The 17849-nt window shown below is 35.9% G+C and overlaps 1 protein-coding gene across 4 annotated transcripts; it reads left to right on the forward strand.

Moving 5' to 3' along the window:
- Positions 1 to 3188: 3188 nt before the first annotated feature.
- On the forward strand, positions 3189 to 16677 carry LOC131156182 (U-box domain-containing protein 3). Of its 4 annotated transcripts, XM_058109649.1 has the most exons (6): positions 3304 to 3523; positions 4534 to 4677; positions 12431 to 12711; positions 13102 to 13218; positions 13342 to 15234; positions 16121 to 16677. In XM_058109649.1, the coding sequence occupies exons 2-6, from the start codon at positions 4572 to 4574 to the stop codon at positions 16181 to 16183; spliced, it is 2460 nt and encodes an 819-aa protein (XP_057965632.1). In that variant the 5' UTR covers positions 3304 to 3523; positions 4534 to 4571; the 3' UTR covers positions 16184 to 16677. The 4 variants fall into 4 exon arrangements, with proteins under 4 accessions (XP_057965631.1, XP_057965634.1, XP_057965633.1 ...); XM_058109648.1 differs by lacking the exon at positions 16121 to 16677 and having other exon boundaries at positions 3189 to 3523; positions 13342 to 15782; XM_058109651.1 differs by lacking the exon at positions 4534 to 4677 and having other exon boundaries at positions 3280 to 3523.
- The last annotated feature ends 1172 nt before the right edge of the window (positions 16678 to 17849 follow it).

Here is a 17849-nt window from a genome sequence, read left to right on the forward strand (position 1 = left end):
GCACAAATCCTCGAGAATGGCGGTTCGAAAACAATCAGCTCGACATAAGTGGCGTGTCACTGTGGTTGGATCAGCCGAACAAGGTTAAGGTTAGCTAGCCAAGCAGCAGATATTGCTTAAAACAATAATAATAATAATAATAATAAATAAATAAATAAATAAATAAATAAATAATAAAAGGAGGACAACTGATATATATGAGAAGAAGACATGGCAACTTTCAAAATTCCTTCTAGAAATTTGAATCTAGGGGGGGGGGGGGGGGGACAACTGATACGCCCCAAATATATTAGCCCTAAAAAAATCCATCTACCATAATAGTGTATCTCAGGATCAGCCACGATCAAGGCCATTATTGCCTAAGGGCAGCCTATTCTTGAGGAGTCAACTCCATGCACACCAGAGCGATCCATGCCCATGCCATTAATAGCTATCATAAGCTCCTTAAAGGCCAGAGCGATTTAACACCCATTCTTACTGTTGCATTTAGCTTCTTTGAACCATTTCCTTTACTTAGGCATCAAAGTGATCCCTCGGAGTACACCTCGGGTCCTCCAAGCCTTTTTTATTTTCCCCTTTTCAGGTCAACAGAAGTCGGAGAGCAGTCCCATTGGTCACTGTCGATTTTATCCCGCAACAGTAACATATGTTATTATTCTTGGTAAAACTTACAAATATTCCTTTAGCATTTTTTTTTTACTTTGATGCAACGTTAAATGAGTTAAACTGTTAACCCAACCCAATTCGCCCGACAATCAAATCGACTAAAATCAATCTAAACTATATCTTCAAAAGTTTAGCTTAAACTTGGATTTTTGTCAAATCAACAAGATTGGATCAAATAGAATTTTAACTTATTAGTTAGATTCTATCTCTAATAATGAGTTGTGGTAAACATATTTGCATATATATATATATATATATATATATATATATATATATATATATATATATAATCCTTGATATAAGTGTTCTTAGTGTTTATTTTATGTTATTTTATTTTTTAGCATGATAATGTAGAAGTGCCCTAAAAAAGGCCATTGCAATCCTATTTCAACCTCAAAATTGAAATAATTTCAAAATTTTTTCCTGACTTTGTGACACGAATGATTCGATCCCCAAATAAAGGAAATTTGATTTTTTATTTTTAACAGACCTCCTTAGTCCTTTTCCTTTTTCCATTTTTTTTAAAACAAGGTGTAATTAATAAAATGGGATAACATGGCTTGTTTCTTATTCTTCCAAATTATGAACTCTATTTAGGTCGGACCCTTTGAAAATCTCTAATATTATTATCTCATGGCCTCTCTAGAGCTATCCTACCCTAGTTATTTGCCACCTATGTTTGACATCTATTTTATAAAATTATAGTTTTGTCTTAGACAGCAAAGTTTTATTTGAATTTTTCACTACACTCTTCAAGAATTTGAATTCATAAGTTAAAAGATGATTGCGAACTTATTGTGACAAATAAAATTCGAAGCAATTTAGGGCCCTTTTAATTATGAAAAATAGCTTTTATTTTGTACTTTAGATAATTATAAAAAATAGCTAATCTTTTAATTTTGCACAAAAATAAAAAATAATAAATTTTTAAACACTATTTGCTTATAGAAATAGTTTAATTTTTCATTTCAAATTTTCCTAATAATCACATAATACCACCTTGTTTTATGATTTTTTTTTTTAAAAAAATTGTACATAAAATTTCGGAAGCTCTTTTTGTTGTTTTCTGTATTTGTGATTTTTTATTCTATGTTTGGGGGCATGCAACTCTAATCTTGGGTTGAATTTGTTGCATTACGATAAATTAAATATTGTATAAAATTGTATTAATTTTCTTTTGAATCCAAATAAGTCCAAATTCAAGTTCTAAAATCCATGATTTTAGATACAACTTAATATAATTTTTAAAAAATTGAAAAACAAGTAATCATTTTTGTAATTATTTTAAAATCTAGAAATAAAAAAAATATTTATGACAACTAAATAAATTCTTTATTTTCTTCCTTTTTTAATGTGAATCTTGAAAATTTTAAAAATAAATTAATATTCTTATAATTGTTTGGACAAGAAGTGAAAAAAAAAATTCTTTTTATTTTCATAATAGTGTAAAGATTTAAACATAATCTTTAATATTTGTTCCACTTGTTTTGCTTATATAATGCTTATTCATAAAGAAGGAATAATCATAATAGTATAAAGATTCGTTAACTTTGAAAAATGTTATTCACCATATAGTAAATGACAATGCAAAATTTATATATATATATGGTAAATAAAGAATCATTATTTTCAAATTTTATTGTGACAATCGGTCCGTGCTTGCCATATTGTATATATAACATGGAATAATATACTTTTAAACGAATGATTTTTGTATCCTCAATAAGTAGTGGGCACGGTGCGCCCAAGACTTTAATTTTTTTTTAATTTTAAAATTTAAAAATAGTTTCATTATTTATTAGCATTTTTATTATGTTATTTTATTTAATAGTTTCAATAGTTCAAAGGGTATCTTAGAAGTTTTCAAAAAATAGGCCAAAAATAATTGCCACCTAATTTCCAAATGAGAGTCCTTTCTCTTAATGATATATTTTATTACATTCCCATCCTATTGCACCATACACACACCCCCCTTTGAAAATTTAAATAAATCAATTTCTTTTTCTAGAAGCAAAAAAATAAAATAAAATAACTTTTTTTAGCACTATTAAGCAAAACTAGTAAAATTATTTCTCAAATTTCATCACTAAATTAGATTGCAAAGAATATTATTTATTTTAACTATTTTAATAAATATTTTTATCTAAAAAATAGAATTTCGATAATTGTTCGTTCGTAAAATATCTTTATAATTAACCATATTTTCTTCTAATTAAAAGGATAAAAGTTATAAGGCAAAATATCGTTACTCTTAAAATATTAAAAATTTAAAAAACTAAAAATTATTATAACCATCATTACTATTATTATTAGTTCGAAGACTTGGATAAAATCATTCAACCATGTTTGTGCCATAAATGGCATGAAGTTTGATTAAATATGGAGTGGTAAATTTTTAGAGAAGTCAAGGGCATATAAGTCATTCAAGCTACATTTGGAAACAGAGATGCTCCCCTTCCTCACCCTTCTCTCTCTAAACATATTTTCTATTTTTCATATTTTGCCCATCTCTTACGTTGTTCATTCCTGTTCTTAAATCTTAATTAATTTTCACCACAAAACCCAACAAATCTGCAACTAAAAAGGGACCCACCATTTTACCTTTTTGCATATTTGTCCCCAATTTTTTTTCCCAACTTGTTGCATCTCTCCCTCCGTCCCTCCCTCCTCTCGTGGAGCTCTGCAAGGGAAGCATGGCATGAGGGTTATACTGATGGCTATGAGATCATTCACTCCCATGGAAGTTTCCTATTAAAGATTCTTGCTTTTGGGTTCATCAAGATCTGTTCATGCCTTCAACCGGCAGCTCACCCACATCAAATAGTTTTGATTATTTCCTCCCTCTCCGGTTTTAGAGGTGACAGTTTTTTTCGTTTTTTTTTGTTTTTATTTTTTTGTTTTGAATTGGTTCATGAATTCGTGAATTTTTTAATTGTATTAATATTAATATGGGCGGGAGATGATACGACTTGGGGTTTCTTTTTATACTGGTCTCGAGCTTTGGAGCTCTTCTTCGTAAATCTTTGGCTATAACTTGAAGAAAATGGTCAGATTTTTTTTATAAAAAATTTGGAACATATTTATCAGTTAGTTTTCTGAAGGTCGGTTTTATGGCGTTCTTGTTTTCATTTATGTAGTTAAAATTATCTTGTGAAGTGAATTCTACCAGTGTCTGTTTGTTTTCAAGGTAATAATGGAAAGGAAAATGAAAGAAAAAAAATTAATTTTAGGACACCTTTAGAAAATTGTCTGTCGGCTGAACGCAGTACAATGATCTGTAATTTTATTTTAAGCTTATAAAATTCCCAAAGTTTCTAGGGAATGGTCCTCTTTTAATTTTTAATTTTCTAAAAATAAAGTTTAGCCTTTAGCAAACTGGTAGAGTCAAATGGGTTTAGTCATTTATTGACAAAACTAACACTGGGAAGTTCATTATTGAATTGAACAGCTGGCTTATGTGGAAAGCTTGAGTTGAAGGTAGTTAAGTTTGCTGAATAATTCAAAAACTGTAATAACTCACATTGTCCTATAGCAAAATATGTGCTTTTTTTTTTGGGGGGGGGGGGGGGGGGTGGTAGGTGGTTGAGAAATAACTGAAAGGGTTCTTGATTTGGGCGCAGTGTTTGATTCACACCTCAATGGAAATTCTAGTTGTGGTTTCATATGTGGTTGTAGCTTCTTGAAAATGCAAAGCAATGGCATAAATAATTCAATTTCTTGATTTGTATGATAAAAAATTCAAAGAGGTCTTCATTGTTTGGTTTTTTATTAGTTTTTTTTTTCCTGCTTTAAGTCTTGTCATATTGTTATTAATTATGATCTCTGTAATTCTTGATTTCTGTTGAAATGTTTAATTGCATAAATCAGCTGGAGGAGAGAAAATAATGTTAAAAGGATTTGTATAGATGCTGACCTTCTCAGCGCACGGATATTTTTTCCTGCAGACTTTGAGGAATTACTTCTGTAGTCTTAGCTATGTTTTCACTCAACACTGTCACATGTACAATCAATGTATGTATATGGTCATCAATGCATTTGCTATGGACATCAGATGAAAATCAAATAATTCTGTGTGTTCATTTGTTTTATAAACTCGTCATTTGTTCCTTTTTATTTGTTAGTTCGTGGTCAGTTTTGGCAGCAAAAAACATTGAACCATTTGTTTAGTGGGGTTCTATCTTTTAATCGCTACAATTGTTTTAGCAATTGGATGATGTGCATGCCAAGTTATCTGCATAATTTTCTTCAGCCTGTTTGTCTCTCCATTTAAGGATATAAAAACACACCTAGGTAAACTTTGTCACCTTTCCTAAGAAAAAAATATCATGAGGTTGCTAGTTTAAGGTTTTTTTTTGGAAATTTTGAATGTTTTCAATCTTTCGTTTTATGAAAACAGACAGCATATTTTTATTTATTTTTCTAATTATATGGAGCAAGAGAAATGATTGTATGACAGTTTCCAGAAACAGTTGGAGACACCTTTCTTAAGCTTCTAAATCTGCCCATTTTGACTTCTTCTCATGAAAAAACAAGGAGTTTTCCCAAACATTTCTACTGCTCTTTTACAAAAGAACTGGGAAAAAATAATAAGAAACAGAAAAAAAAAAATTGTTTCAAGCAAACACTTCGATTACCATGAATGTATATGGATGGTTAACAACTTGTACTTTAGAAACTGTGATAATTGTTGTTATAAAAAAATTGTTGTAAAGTTAGAGATGGAGTAGAGAAGACGAGAAAAGGAGAAAAAAATAAGAAGAAAGAAATTGGGGGGGGGGGGGGGGGGAGAAGAGGCAGCAGTTTTGGGAGCCTCACATAGAGCTTGAGGTTTGCCCTCGTATATTTTAATGAGAATAAAAAAGACTTAAGGACAAAAATACTCCCACCCACTATCTAATTACTAAAACAACATATTTTCTTTTGACACTTCTCTTCAAGTTGGAGGTGTATAAATATCACCTAACTAGCTTGTTACAACCGTTAGACTCGACGGGCTGAGAACATTGCCTCATTGATCCAAAAATTTCACAATTGAAGTCATCGCAACCTTCTTCAACACATTACCCCTTTCAAAATGGCAATCAACTTTAATGTGCTTTATCCTCTCATGCAATATTAAAATTGGCAGCTTGATTATCACAAAACATATCTATTGGCTTTGTTACCAAAAATCATATCTTTGACATAAAGACTTACACCACATAAGCTCAATCATAGTATGACTACTTCAGCATTACAGTGGCTTGTTTCTTGCTATGCCAATCAACATGATTACTTCCCACAAATGCATAGTATCCAGTAGTAGACCTTAGATCATCAACAAAGCTAGCCCAATTTACATCATCTCATAGTTTTGTTTACATTTATATATCAAACGTTATCCATAAAGTGACAGTCAAATAAATCAACTAGGCATCCAACTGCCTATGTTGACATTTGTCCTCAAATTCCACTTCAACATCCCTAGAAAACTTCATGCTAGGATCTGTTGTGAAAGAACTTAGATTTGCACAGCGGAAATTAAATACAGCAACTAACGAAGAACAAATATGGAACACACCCACGCAGTATATCTGAAAGCAAGAATAACAACACAAAAATTTACGTTATTCGGCAATGCCTACATCTACGGGAGCAATCGACAAAGTTTCACTATGTAAGTGTCAAAGAACATGCAATACAATGATCTTCCACTCTCAGAATATACCCAGAATGGTATATTTATAAACACTTCGGAGGTTTCTCTCCAAACACCCAACCACATTAACGTCTAAATTCAAAATTTGAAATTAGTCTCACTGCCTCGAGCCAAATAGTCGACAGTTTTAGGAAATCCATCGACGGTTTCAGACAAAATAGAAATATTGGCCCTGCTGCATTGTTGCACTCTGATTTCCATTCATGCTTTCCCTTTGAATGTGAGCCATAATTCACAACAAACTCCACCTTGGCGAACATACGCCCCTTAGGAGAAATCAAAAAACATGAACGCACTGCTCCACCTTGAACTTGGAACGTTAGGTTGGGTCCGTCTCCCCTCTAGCACTTGGAGACATGAAGTAAGTCCAAGCAATGCTTGAACTTTTCAGTAGTAACCGATTTTATCAAAATGTCTGCTGCGTTTTCAGATGTGTAAACTCTCTCCAATACAAGTTCACTTGAAGTAATCAATTCCCGGACTCTGTGGAACCTTACATCAATATGCCTAGTTCTAGCATGGTACACTTGATTTTTCGCCAAGTAGATAGCGTTTTTACTGTCACAACGTAGCACAACCCCACTTTGCTGTATACCTAGCTCTTTGGCCAAACCGATAAGCCATAAGGCTTCCTTTGCAGTTTCGGCAATTGCCATATGTTTAAATTTAGTTGTAGGCAATGCCACCAAGGATTGTACCATAAACCTCCAACATATAGGTCCTCCCATAAGGGTAAAGACATAACCCGCTGTAGACCTTCTATCATCCATATCTTCTACATAATCAGCATCAACAAACCCCACAACTGATGGACTATCTTGTTGCTTGCCGAACGTGATGTCATAACTAGAAGTACCCTGTAAGTATCTAAAAATCCATTTGACGGCTTTCCAGTGCTGTCTACCCAGATTAGAGAGAAACTTACTCACCACACTCACTATATGTGCCAATTCTGGTCTTGTACACACCATGACATAAATTAAGCTCCCCACCCCATGGAGCTAGCATAGGGGACCTTTGACATGTCCTTGATATTATTATCTGTACTTGGGCATTCAGCAGTAGATAATTTAAAGTGACTTGCTAGAGGTGTACATACCGGTTTAGCATCAGCCATGCTAAACCTTTACAACACCTTCTTCGCATAGTCGCCTTGAGATAACCACAATCTCCTTGTAGTTCTGTCCCAGCGAATTTCTATCCCAAGTATCTTCTTGGCTACACTAAGATCTTTAATGTCAAACTCTTTATGCAACAAATCCTTTAATTGATTTACCTCAGTTAAATCCTTTGTAGCTATTAACATATCATCGATATACAACAATAAGAAAATAATAGAACCGTCATCAAGCTTATTCACATACAAGCAGCAGTCATACTCATATCTTCTATAGCCTATCCTGATCATATAGGAATCAAATCTTTTATACCATTGCCTTGGAGATTGTTTCAGCCCGTAAAGAGACTTCTTCAACTTGAAAATTAAGTGTTCTTGTCCTGGTTCACTGAATCTCTCCGGCTATACTATATAAATCTGTTCCTCCAAGTCATTATGGAGAAATGATGTCTTCACATCCATTTGTTCCAAATGCAGATCATAATGAGTTACTGACCCCAATACTACTTTGATGGAAGTGTGTCGGACCGCAGATGAAAAGATTTTATTATAATCTATTCCCTTTTTCTGTGAGTATCTCTTTGCCACTAAGTGTGTCTTAAATTTCTCTCATTCCTTTTTTGAAATTGCTTCCTTCTTCCTATATACTGATTTGCAGCCTATCGCCCTCTTCCCATTTGGAAGCTCCACCAACTCCCAAGTTTGATTCTTATGCAGCGATTCCATTTCCTCAATCATAGCACCCATCCACTTACTTTTCTCTTAGCCGTGCACTACCTCTTAAAAAGTAGTTGGATAATTGCAACTGATAATGAAAGCATAAGATACTAACTCTTCAAACCCATACCTTGGAAGTTTTCTGATAGTACGTCTGGATCTCCATATAGGAATATTATCGACTTGCTGGTTTCCCGAACTCCTTGCAACTGGTGGACTAAGATCATTATCATTGCCCTGAGTTTCTAACTCCACCTGCACAACATGTTCGTCTTTGTTCCAAATTTTTGGCTCTTGTTTCTCTTCATCAAATTCTTGAGTATGCTTTACCATAGTTTTCTCATCAAAAACTACATCCTTGCTAATCATCACCTTGTTTATCATTGGATCCCACAACTTGAACCCCTTCACGCCCTTTTGATATCCCAAAAAGACGCAGCGTCTAGACTTTGTGTCAAGCTTCGTTCTCTCCTCACTAAACACATGAACATAGGCTGGACAACCGAATACCTTCAATTCGGAATAGTCTACTGCATTTCCCATTCATACCTCTTCTGCCACTTTCTCCTCTAGTGATGCCCTTGGTGACCAGTTTACCAAGAAACAAGCCATACTAACTGCCTCGGCTTAGAAGTTCTTTGGTAGCCTTGCATTAAGCCTGAGACACTGAGCTCAACTAGAGTCTGGTTCATCCTTTCAGCCACACCATTTTGCTGAGATGTCCGGCGAACAGTGAAATGTTTCTTAATGTCCTGCTGCTCATAAAACCCCATGAACCTAGAATCAGCGTACTCGGTCCCATTGTTTGACCTGAGGCATTTGATTCTCCTCCTCGTCTGGTTTTCCACTTTAGCTTTCCACAACTTAAACTTGGCAAACGTATCAGACTTACCCAGACTTTCTGTGAGTAGTCGTCAACAAAACTCACAAACTAAACATGTCTACTTCTTGATGCTACTCTAACAGGTCCCCAAACATCAGAATGTATATAATCAAGAATACCTTTTGTCTTGTGAATAGCTGATTTGAATTGTGTCCTATTTTGTTTCTCAAGAACACAAAATTTGCAAAAATTCAGTTTACATGTTTCCATACCTTTCAAGAGTTTTCTCTTGTGAAGTTCTTTCATACCATGTTCACCTATATGCCCAAGCCGCATATGCCACAAAATGGTTTCATCAAATTCAGAATCTACGATTGCAGCTCCACCTACAATTGTAGTTCCTTGTAGTATATAAATATTTCCATCTAACTTTTTTGCCCTTTCATCATCGTTGGATTACCTTTGCACACCTTCATAATCCCACTTTCAGATTTGTAATTGAATTCATTACAATCCAAAGTGCCAAGTGAAATGAGACTCTTCCGTAGGTCCAGTATGTGTCTTACATTACTCAAGGTTCTTACAACACCATCAAATATTTTAATTCTAACACTTCCAATGCCAATGATTTTTCAAGAGACATCATTGCCTATAAGAACTGGACCTGAATTTACCAACCTGTAAGTGTTGAACCACTCCTTATTTGGAGTCATATGATAAGAACATGTCGAGTCTAGGATCCATGAGTCCGTGAGGCGATCCAACCCCGACGAAACTGAAAGTACATCACCATCACTGCAAACTAAATTTTCTTTTTGAACTACATTTGCTTATTTTGAAGTCCCTTCATGCTTTTCAGCATTTCCTTTCTTCCAATCCGGACACTTCGGTTTAATGTGTCTCTTTTTATCGCACTTGTAACATCGGATATCCTTTTTTTTCTTGGATTGAGTTTGGGATTTTTGACTTGATCCATTTCTGAATTTTCCTCTCCTACAATCATGGTTACCTTTCACCACAAGTCCTTCTCCGTTCATCTCAGACTTTCATCCTTTGATGAAATCCCAACAATGCACTTGTCACCTCTTCCAAGTTTAGGGTCACTTTCCCCCATGTAAGAGTGGTAACTAGGTTCTCATATGTGTGAGTCGTTGGCAAGGAATTCAGTAGCATCAACGCCTTATCATCATTTTCAAATTTCACATCAACCCGCATTAAATCACTTATGATTTGATTAAATGTTTTGATGTGTTGATTCAAGTTTGAACCATCCACCATCTTAAGTCAATAAAGACGCTACTTAAGAAAGAGTTTGTTAGTAAGGGATTTGGACATATACCGGATTTCAAGATTTTGCCAACGCAGGAGAATCTTCCTCCATGACATGATAAAGCACTTCGTTGGCCAAACACAATTGTCTTGTAGCAACAGCCTTTGCCTCTAATTCTTTCCAATTAGTCTCATCCATACCTTCTAGTTGAACACCATACAAGGCCTTCACCATTCCTTGCCGCACAAGCAAATCTTTCACTTTCCTTTGCTACAAACCAAAGTTTCCAGTTCCATCAAATTTGACAACATCAAATTTTGCAGATGAAGTGGCTCGATGCCATAACAACACTTTGATACCAATTGTTGTGAAAGAACTCGGATTTGCACAGCGGAAATTAAACACTGCGACTAATGAAGAACAAATATGGAACACACACAAGCAGTATATTTGAAAGCAAGAACAACAACACAAAGATTTATGTGGTTCAACAATGCCTACATCAACGGAAGCAATCGGAAAATTTCACTATGTAAGTGTCAAATAACATACAATATAATGATCTTCCACTCTCAGAATATACCCAGAATGGTATATTTATAAACACTTCGGAGGTTTCCCCCCAAACGCCCAACCACATTAATGTCTGAATTCAAAATTTGAAATTAGCCTCGTTGTGTCAAGCCAAATCATCGACGATTTCAGACAGAATAGAAATACTGCCCTAAAACCGTGGACGGTTTCAGACAGAACAGAAATACTGCCCTTGCTGCACTGCTGCACTCTGATTTCCATTCCTGCTTTCCCTTTGAATGTGAGCCATAATTCACAACAGGATCCATACGGTATTAATTGGCATAGCACCCAACAAACTAGTCCAAGGTATATTTTTTTCTAAGATAGATTAAACCCTTTCTTGCACTGTACGATATCAATATCAAGAACGTAATGTAGAGTACCAAATCTTTGATTTGAAAGTTAGCTTGACGGCATGGCTTAACAGATGTAATCTCGCTTGAGTCACTACAATAAGAATGATATAAACAAAATAGACTACTAGAAGTACCACGCGTCTCCTTTTTGCAGACAAAAGACTGAATGAACATAGTAGCATTGGATGAAGCCAAATGTAAAGAACACCACACTAAACTTGTCAAACCATGCTCAAGGTGACTGTTCAAGACCATAATTGACTTTCTGCAAGCTACTTACTTTACATCATTCCCCTGAGCAACATACCTGGGAGGTTAGTCCATGTATATCTTCCTGCAAATGTTGATACAAGAAGGCATTTTTCACATCCAACTGATATAAGGGCCAATCAAAATTAACTGATGAGATTGATTAAGTGAACATAATTTAGTCTTCCAACCCTTGGCAACCAATCGAGCCAAGCCTTAATACCATATGTTTGGGTGTATCATTTGGCATCCTTTGGCTGTTCAATAGAGATATTAGGAAGATATTTGATAATGTGTTAGATTACCGCTTAAGCTGTTAGGTTGTGGCCAACAATGTGTATCAAGATTAACACTCCCTCGCACATGCATCCTGATTGCATGTGGGGAGGTAACAAACAGTAAATAGTATCCGTTACAGGGAATAAGATGAATTTAAATAAACAAACAATAAGTGCAGGCAACACGACTAAAATCCAAGACCTCCTAGAAACCATGGCTCTGATACCATGTTGTAAAGTAAGAGATGGGGCAAAGAAGAAGAGAAGAGGAGAAGAAAAGAAGAAGAAAGCAAGAGAGAGAAAAAAAAAAGTGGCAGTTTCCTGGAGCCTTGTATACAGCCCCAGGATAGAGATGGGGCAAAGAAGAAGAGAAGATGAGAAGAGGAGAAGAAAAGAAGAGAAAAAGAAAAGGTGGCAGTTTCCTGGAGCCAGCCCCATGTCTGCCCTCCTATAGTTTAAAAAGAATAAAGAAGACTTCAGCAAAAATAATTCCCCCACTAAAATACCTAATTACTAAAATAACTTATTTTATTTCAACAAAAAATATTTTTAAGGTTATGGTTATAATACATTTATTATGTGGAATAATCTTGTCAATGCATTACATCTATAATTTCCAGTGAAATAGTTTTTTTCTGGTGTATTCATTATTTAGTTTGTGAAATGATTTTCCAATTCAGGTCAGATGGACACAAAATCTGTTAGATGTCTGATAAACAGCATTTCCCGATTCATTCATTTAGTTTCGTGCCAGATTCTGAAACCGATTCCTAGTCAGAAGGATTACAGAATAATAGTCAGTTCATTGAAGCTATTGAAACCGGTGCTTGATGAAGTTGCAGATTACAGAATATCTTCGGAGGAAATCCTATTTAAGGAGTATGAAGAACTTGATGTGGCTATTAATGAGGCAAGGGAGTTTGTGGAGAGCTGGTGTCCAAAGATGAGCAAGATTAGCTGTGTGAGTAACCTTTTTCTCATTCTGCTTGACTGGGTCCTTTTGACAAGGTGGCGCTTTTCTATTTTTTGGGCTCTTATAACTTACATTTATGCTTTTTAAATAAATTAGTAATTCAATTCACATTGTTTTCCTTTTCTTTTTCGATTTGTATCGCTTTGTTTGCTTAAAACATCTATTTTCAGAAGTAAGCTTAATTATACAGAATATATTGCTTTTACTAGTAAAATTTTCTTCCCAATCCATATTTCATGAATGATCTTCAATGAAGTTGTAACATCCAAAGCTTTCGTTTTTTCTTCTATTATTTTGGCAATTGATAACAAAGTTGGCAGGTTGGGGAATGGCATTGGGCCTATGTCATGCATTTAATGAATTCTTTTGGATCTCTAGATTCTGCAGAGTGAACCACTGGTGATGAAAGTTCAAAGCTCTTCACTCAAGATTTGTCATAAATTAGAAGAATTGTTACAATCATCTGCACGTAGTTCTATTTTATCTGGTGTCCATGTAAGTTGGAAGTTGGAATTTGTTTTTCACCACTCTCTCTCTCTCTCTCTCTCTCTCTCTCATGTTTTTTTTGCCTGGTTAACCATATCTAGTCTGTGACTGATCTCTAGTCAACTGTTTCAGCTCTGTATGCAAGAACTTCAGTATGTGGAGCAGGAAAGAATATCAATAAGCATAGAGGAGGCGCTAAGAATTCAAAGAGATGGTAATATTCCATCCAGTGATCATCTTTTAAAAATTGCTGAATCACTTGGTCTGACTTTGAGCCATGAACTGCTGAAAGAAAGTGTGGCCTTGGAAAACAAGAGAATGAAGGCACAACTCAGCAAAACAAAAGGGGAATTAGACCACATCAGCCAAATCATGGATCTTTTTTCCCATATTCGTAGCTGTGTGGTTAAACTTGATTGCTTTAAAATGATAAATGGAGTCTCAATTCCTTCGTACTTTCGTTGCCCTTTGTCATTGGAACTCATGGTGGATCCTGTGATTGTGGCTTCGGGTCAAACGTATGAGCGGGCTTCCATCCAAAAGTGGCTTGATCATGAGCTGATTATTTGTCCACAAACTCGCCTAAGGCTCGCGCACACAAATATTATTCCTAATTACACCGTCAAAGCTCTGATAGCAAACTGGTGTGAGGAAAACAATGTAAGGCTTTCCCGTACCCCTGAGTGCACTAATATTATCTCAGTCCCTCCTTTGAATAATGAATCTCGTCAGGATTTCATCCATACAGATAGTTTCCATTGTTCTTTACACAGCAATTGCACATCAAGATCTTCTGTAGAAGTTGGTAATGAGCTTGAGAAACAAAAGGTTGATACTTCTTCCAGATTGAATGAGGAATTATCCAAGGCATGCAAGAGAAGGGACAATGAAAGGTCTGAATCCCCATCCCCTGAGCAGTCATACATTCACAGCAGGAGTGAATCAGTTGCAAGTGCTATTTCCAGTGTTGACTATATGCCCACTGGCTCAACAGAGGCATCTGGGATATCTGATAAGAATGAAAATGTGAGCGAGTATTCAGGAGAAATCACATCTGAACGTCCTACTTCTTCTCCTACTAAAGATTTGGGGTTTTCGCCCTGGCCATCAGGAAATCAGAGTCCCAAAGTGAGAACTGAAATGCCTAGCAATGGAAGTCACAGCCACAGCAGAACACTTTCCCATCCGTTTTCTGACTCAGGATCAGATGATTTAACCACAGCTTCTCATGTTGAGAAAATGGTTGAAGACTTAAAGAGCCAGTCAATTGAAGTGCAAACAAGGGCTGCAGCAGAATTACGTTTTCTTGCAAAGCACAACATGGAGAATCGCCTTATTATAGGTCGATGTGGAGCCATCTCACTACTACTTGCATTGTTGTACTCAGAGGTGCAGCAAACCCAAGAGCACGCAGTCACAGCTTTATTGAACCTATCGATTAATGAAGACAACAAGGCCATGATAGCAGAAGCAGGAGCCATAGCACCTCTCATCCATGTCTTGAAATCAGGAAATGCTGGAGCCAAAGAGAACTCTGCAGCAGCTCTGTTCAGCCTTTCAGTATTGGAAGAATATAAGGCAAAGATTGGTCGTTCTGGTGCAGTTAAAGCCTTGGTAGATCTATTAGGTTCAGGGACTCTCAGAGGGAAAAAAGATGCTGCCACTGCACTATTCAACCTTTCAATTTTTCATGAAAATAAGGCTCGAATAGTTCAAGCAGGAGCTGTGAAGCATCTTGTAGAGCTGATGGACCCTACAACTGGAATGGTCGACAAAGCTGTTGCTCTTCTAGCAAACTTGTCAACGATTTCAGAAGGAAGGGTGGCAATTGTGCGGGAAGGGGGCATTCCATTGTTAGTTGAGGTTGTTGAAACAGGTACTCAGAGGGGAAAGGAAAATGCTGCCTCAGTACTGCTGCAACTGTGCATTAATAGCGCCAAGTATTGTACCCTGGTTCTCCAAGAAGGAGCTGTCCCACCCCTCGTCGCATTATCTCAGTCTGGCACGCCCAGAGCAAAGGAGAAGGTGTGTAGACTACCCTCCTCTCTCTCTCTCTCTGTCTCACTCACACACACACACACACACACACACACACACACAGATAGTTAAACTCCCGTCATGGCATGGAGGCTGGTGCTGTTATTTCACCAGGTGCAGAGAAAGAAGGGAATTAAATTGCAAACGCTTTCGCTTCTCTGGTTTTCAAGTCTACTCCCATCTCAATGTTTTGATGCTGTTATTCCTTATTCCAAGGATTATACCCTTAGCTTGAGTTTGTGTTACAAAATGTCTATTCATATGAATAGAGTGGTTACAAGGAATAAATAAGAAATAACTATTCTAAAATTTCACCAGCAATGTCCTTCCTTTCCTATTTCATGTTGGATGAAATAACAAGAAATAGACAAGGAATATCTATTAACATGGGAGAAAGTTTATTCTCGAATTTCTCATTGCATTCCATGTTATTCCTAAGAGAAGCTATTTTGCAAACCAGGCTATGTTTAGTCTATAGAATGTCCATTCCTAGGGATAGAATGGTTATAATAAAAGAATTTGATAGTTCATCAAAATAATTGTTGGCACTATAAAGCAAATATCAACGCAAAAATTTGTGTGAATCCATAACTAAACAAGAAATGACTATTTTCAAGTTTCACCAAAATGTCTATTCCTTTGTCTTTGTTGGATAGAATGACTGACTTCTTTTCATATTACTATATCTGTATACATTTTCATTATATTCTTATATCTTACACAATTCTTATTGCATTTTCATTGTATTCCATCATATTCTAAGAGATAGCTGTTCCACGAAACTTGGCATTTACATTATTAGATATTGTTTTCCCCAATAGAAAGCACGGGATAATTAAATTATTGTTGGTTTTTTTTTTTTTTTTTTACCCAGGCACAACAGCTTCTTAGTCACTTTCGAAGCCAGAGAGAAGGGGCTAATGGGAAGAAAAAATAATGATTTTTTTCCTCTCTTTTTCTTTTGGTTTATTGCTGTCTTTTGGGTAGTGCTCTATGTTGGTTGCTTTTCGACACAGAGATGTCCTCTTTGGTGGTGGTTCCTTCTAAATATTCTTTAATTTTCAACCTTATTCTCTTGCTCCTGTTGTCTTCAAGTTGTTAAGAGTGCCAAATGGAAGCAGGCTGCTGCTGTTCTGGTGTAGTTTCTTCTTCTCCATTTGTTTTGATATGGTCTATTGCAGGTGTGTTTGTATATAGTGTAGGACACTTGTAATCTGCTGTACAATCATGGACTGGGAGCATGGATGGATTGATGGATGTACATGTTCTTTGATGCACAAAAGGTGCCCTTTCTTTGGCATGGGCAGCCCGTGGGTTCTTATTAATGTACTAAATGCCCGTTGTGTTTGAAGGACTTTGCTGCTTGCAAGGCCTACTCACCTCTGTTTGGAGGTCTTGAATCTATACAGAGGTTCCAAAATTTATTGAAAATCTTGTTAGGTTTTACAAAACCAATGCATATTAAGATTAAATATAAATGTCCAAAAATATGAGAGTTCTCCTCTTAATAATCATTTTAATTATCAGATCAATTAGATGAATTTAAGTGCACAAACATGCGAGAATATGAATATATTAGATGGAGTGGGATTCACTCGTTTGAAATCTAATGATTATAAGAAGTGTAACACCCACTTTTCTAACCATTGACGTAGCTCGTGGGGAATTAAGCACTAAGGTATTCATTATCAGAAGCAAAAATAATGTTATAGACTGGATTAAATTCATTTCCTCAATTTTCTATAGCTTGAGATTCTCTCTTTTGTTGAAGTCTGAATATAAAATAATAGGGACTAATTTGCGCATCTTCTTTCTAGCTCATGACACAGTTGATAATAGAAATAGTAAAAGATAACTAAGATAAACGTTGTTGGTGCCAAAAATATCAAATTTCAAATTGCAAAACAAGTACCCAATTCAAGGGGGAAAATTCTCTTGATCATAGCTATTTTATAGCATAATTCTCTACCTTAGCATCTTTTATGATACTTTTAAATGAATCCCTCATCCATAGAGCATCAAATAATTGAGGAATTAGCAAGAGTGACGAAGAGGTGGAGGATGGGGAGGGGGGGGGGGGGGGAATTCACAATAGTTAGGTCAGCATCAACAAATATGGAAGCTTTGGATGCCCGAAATTAATTCAAATTAATTGGACAAACAATGAGTTGAGAAGAATTAATTGAGAGTTCTTTGTCTTCTCATATACGTTTGCAAGCATGTTTCGGGTTTGGGCCATGTTTCAAGGGTTGTGCCCAAACACCCTCTTTAGGACAAAGAAGGAAAATCCTTTCATCCTAAGGGGCATTTTTGGAAAATAGGGCTATAGGAGCAAAACCCTGACTCCTAGACTTCATAAATAGAGGCTTGCAACACCTAGAAGACACATACTGGAGCTTGAGAGGTGGATCACAGGTTAAAAAGTATGATAGAGGAGAAAACCTAAGTCTAGGGTATCACACATCAAGAGAGGAAGGTTATGAAGGTTTTTTTATTTTCATGATTCTCCTGGGTATTCTCTTGTTGTAACTCTATGGTGTCTAATGTCTTTGGACATAAGATGGTGAAAATTCATTGTCGTTTGCTTCTTTGGATGTAGGCTA

This window comes from Malania oleifera, chromosome 5 (assembly GCF_029873635.1).
Source record: "Malania oleifera isolate guangnan ecotype guangnan chromosome 5, ASM2987363v1, whole genome shotgun sequence".
Taxonomy (NCBI): Eukaryota; Viridiplantae; Streptophyta; class Magnoliopsida; order Santalales; family Ximeniaceae; genus Malania; species Malania oleifera.

What these genes read in the sequence shown, in the direction of transcription:
- LOC131156182 (XM_058109648.1), top strand. Translation starts at nt 4,572, where the DNA reads ATGCTGACCTTCTCAGCGCACGGATATTTTTTCCTGCAGACTTTGAGG. An exon ending in AGATGAGCAAGATTAGCTGT is followed by an intron (nt 12,712 to 13,101) that starts GTGAGTAACCTT and finishes TTGGATCTCTAG; the next exon opens with ATTCTGCAGAGTGAACCACT. An exon ending in CTATTTTATCTGGTGTCCAT is followed by an intron (nt 13,219 to 13,341) that starts GTAAGTTGGAAG and finishes CAACTGTTTCAG; the next exon opens with CTCTGTATGCAAGAACTTCA.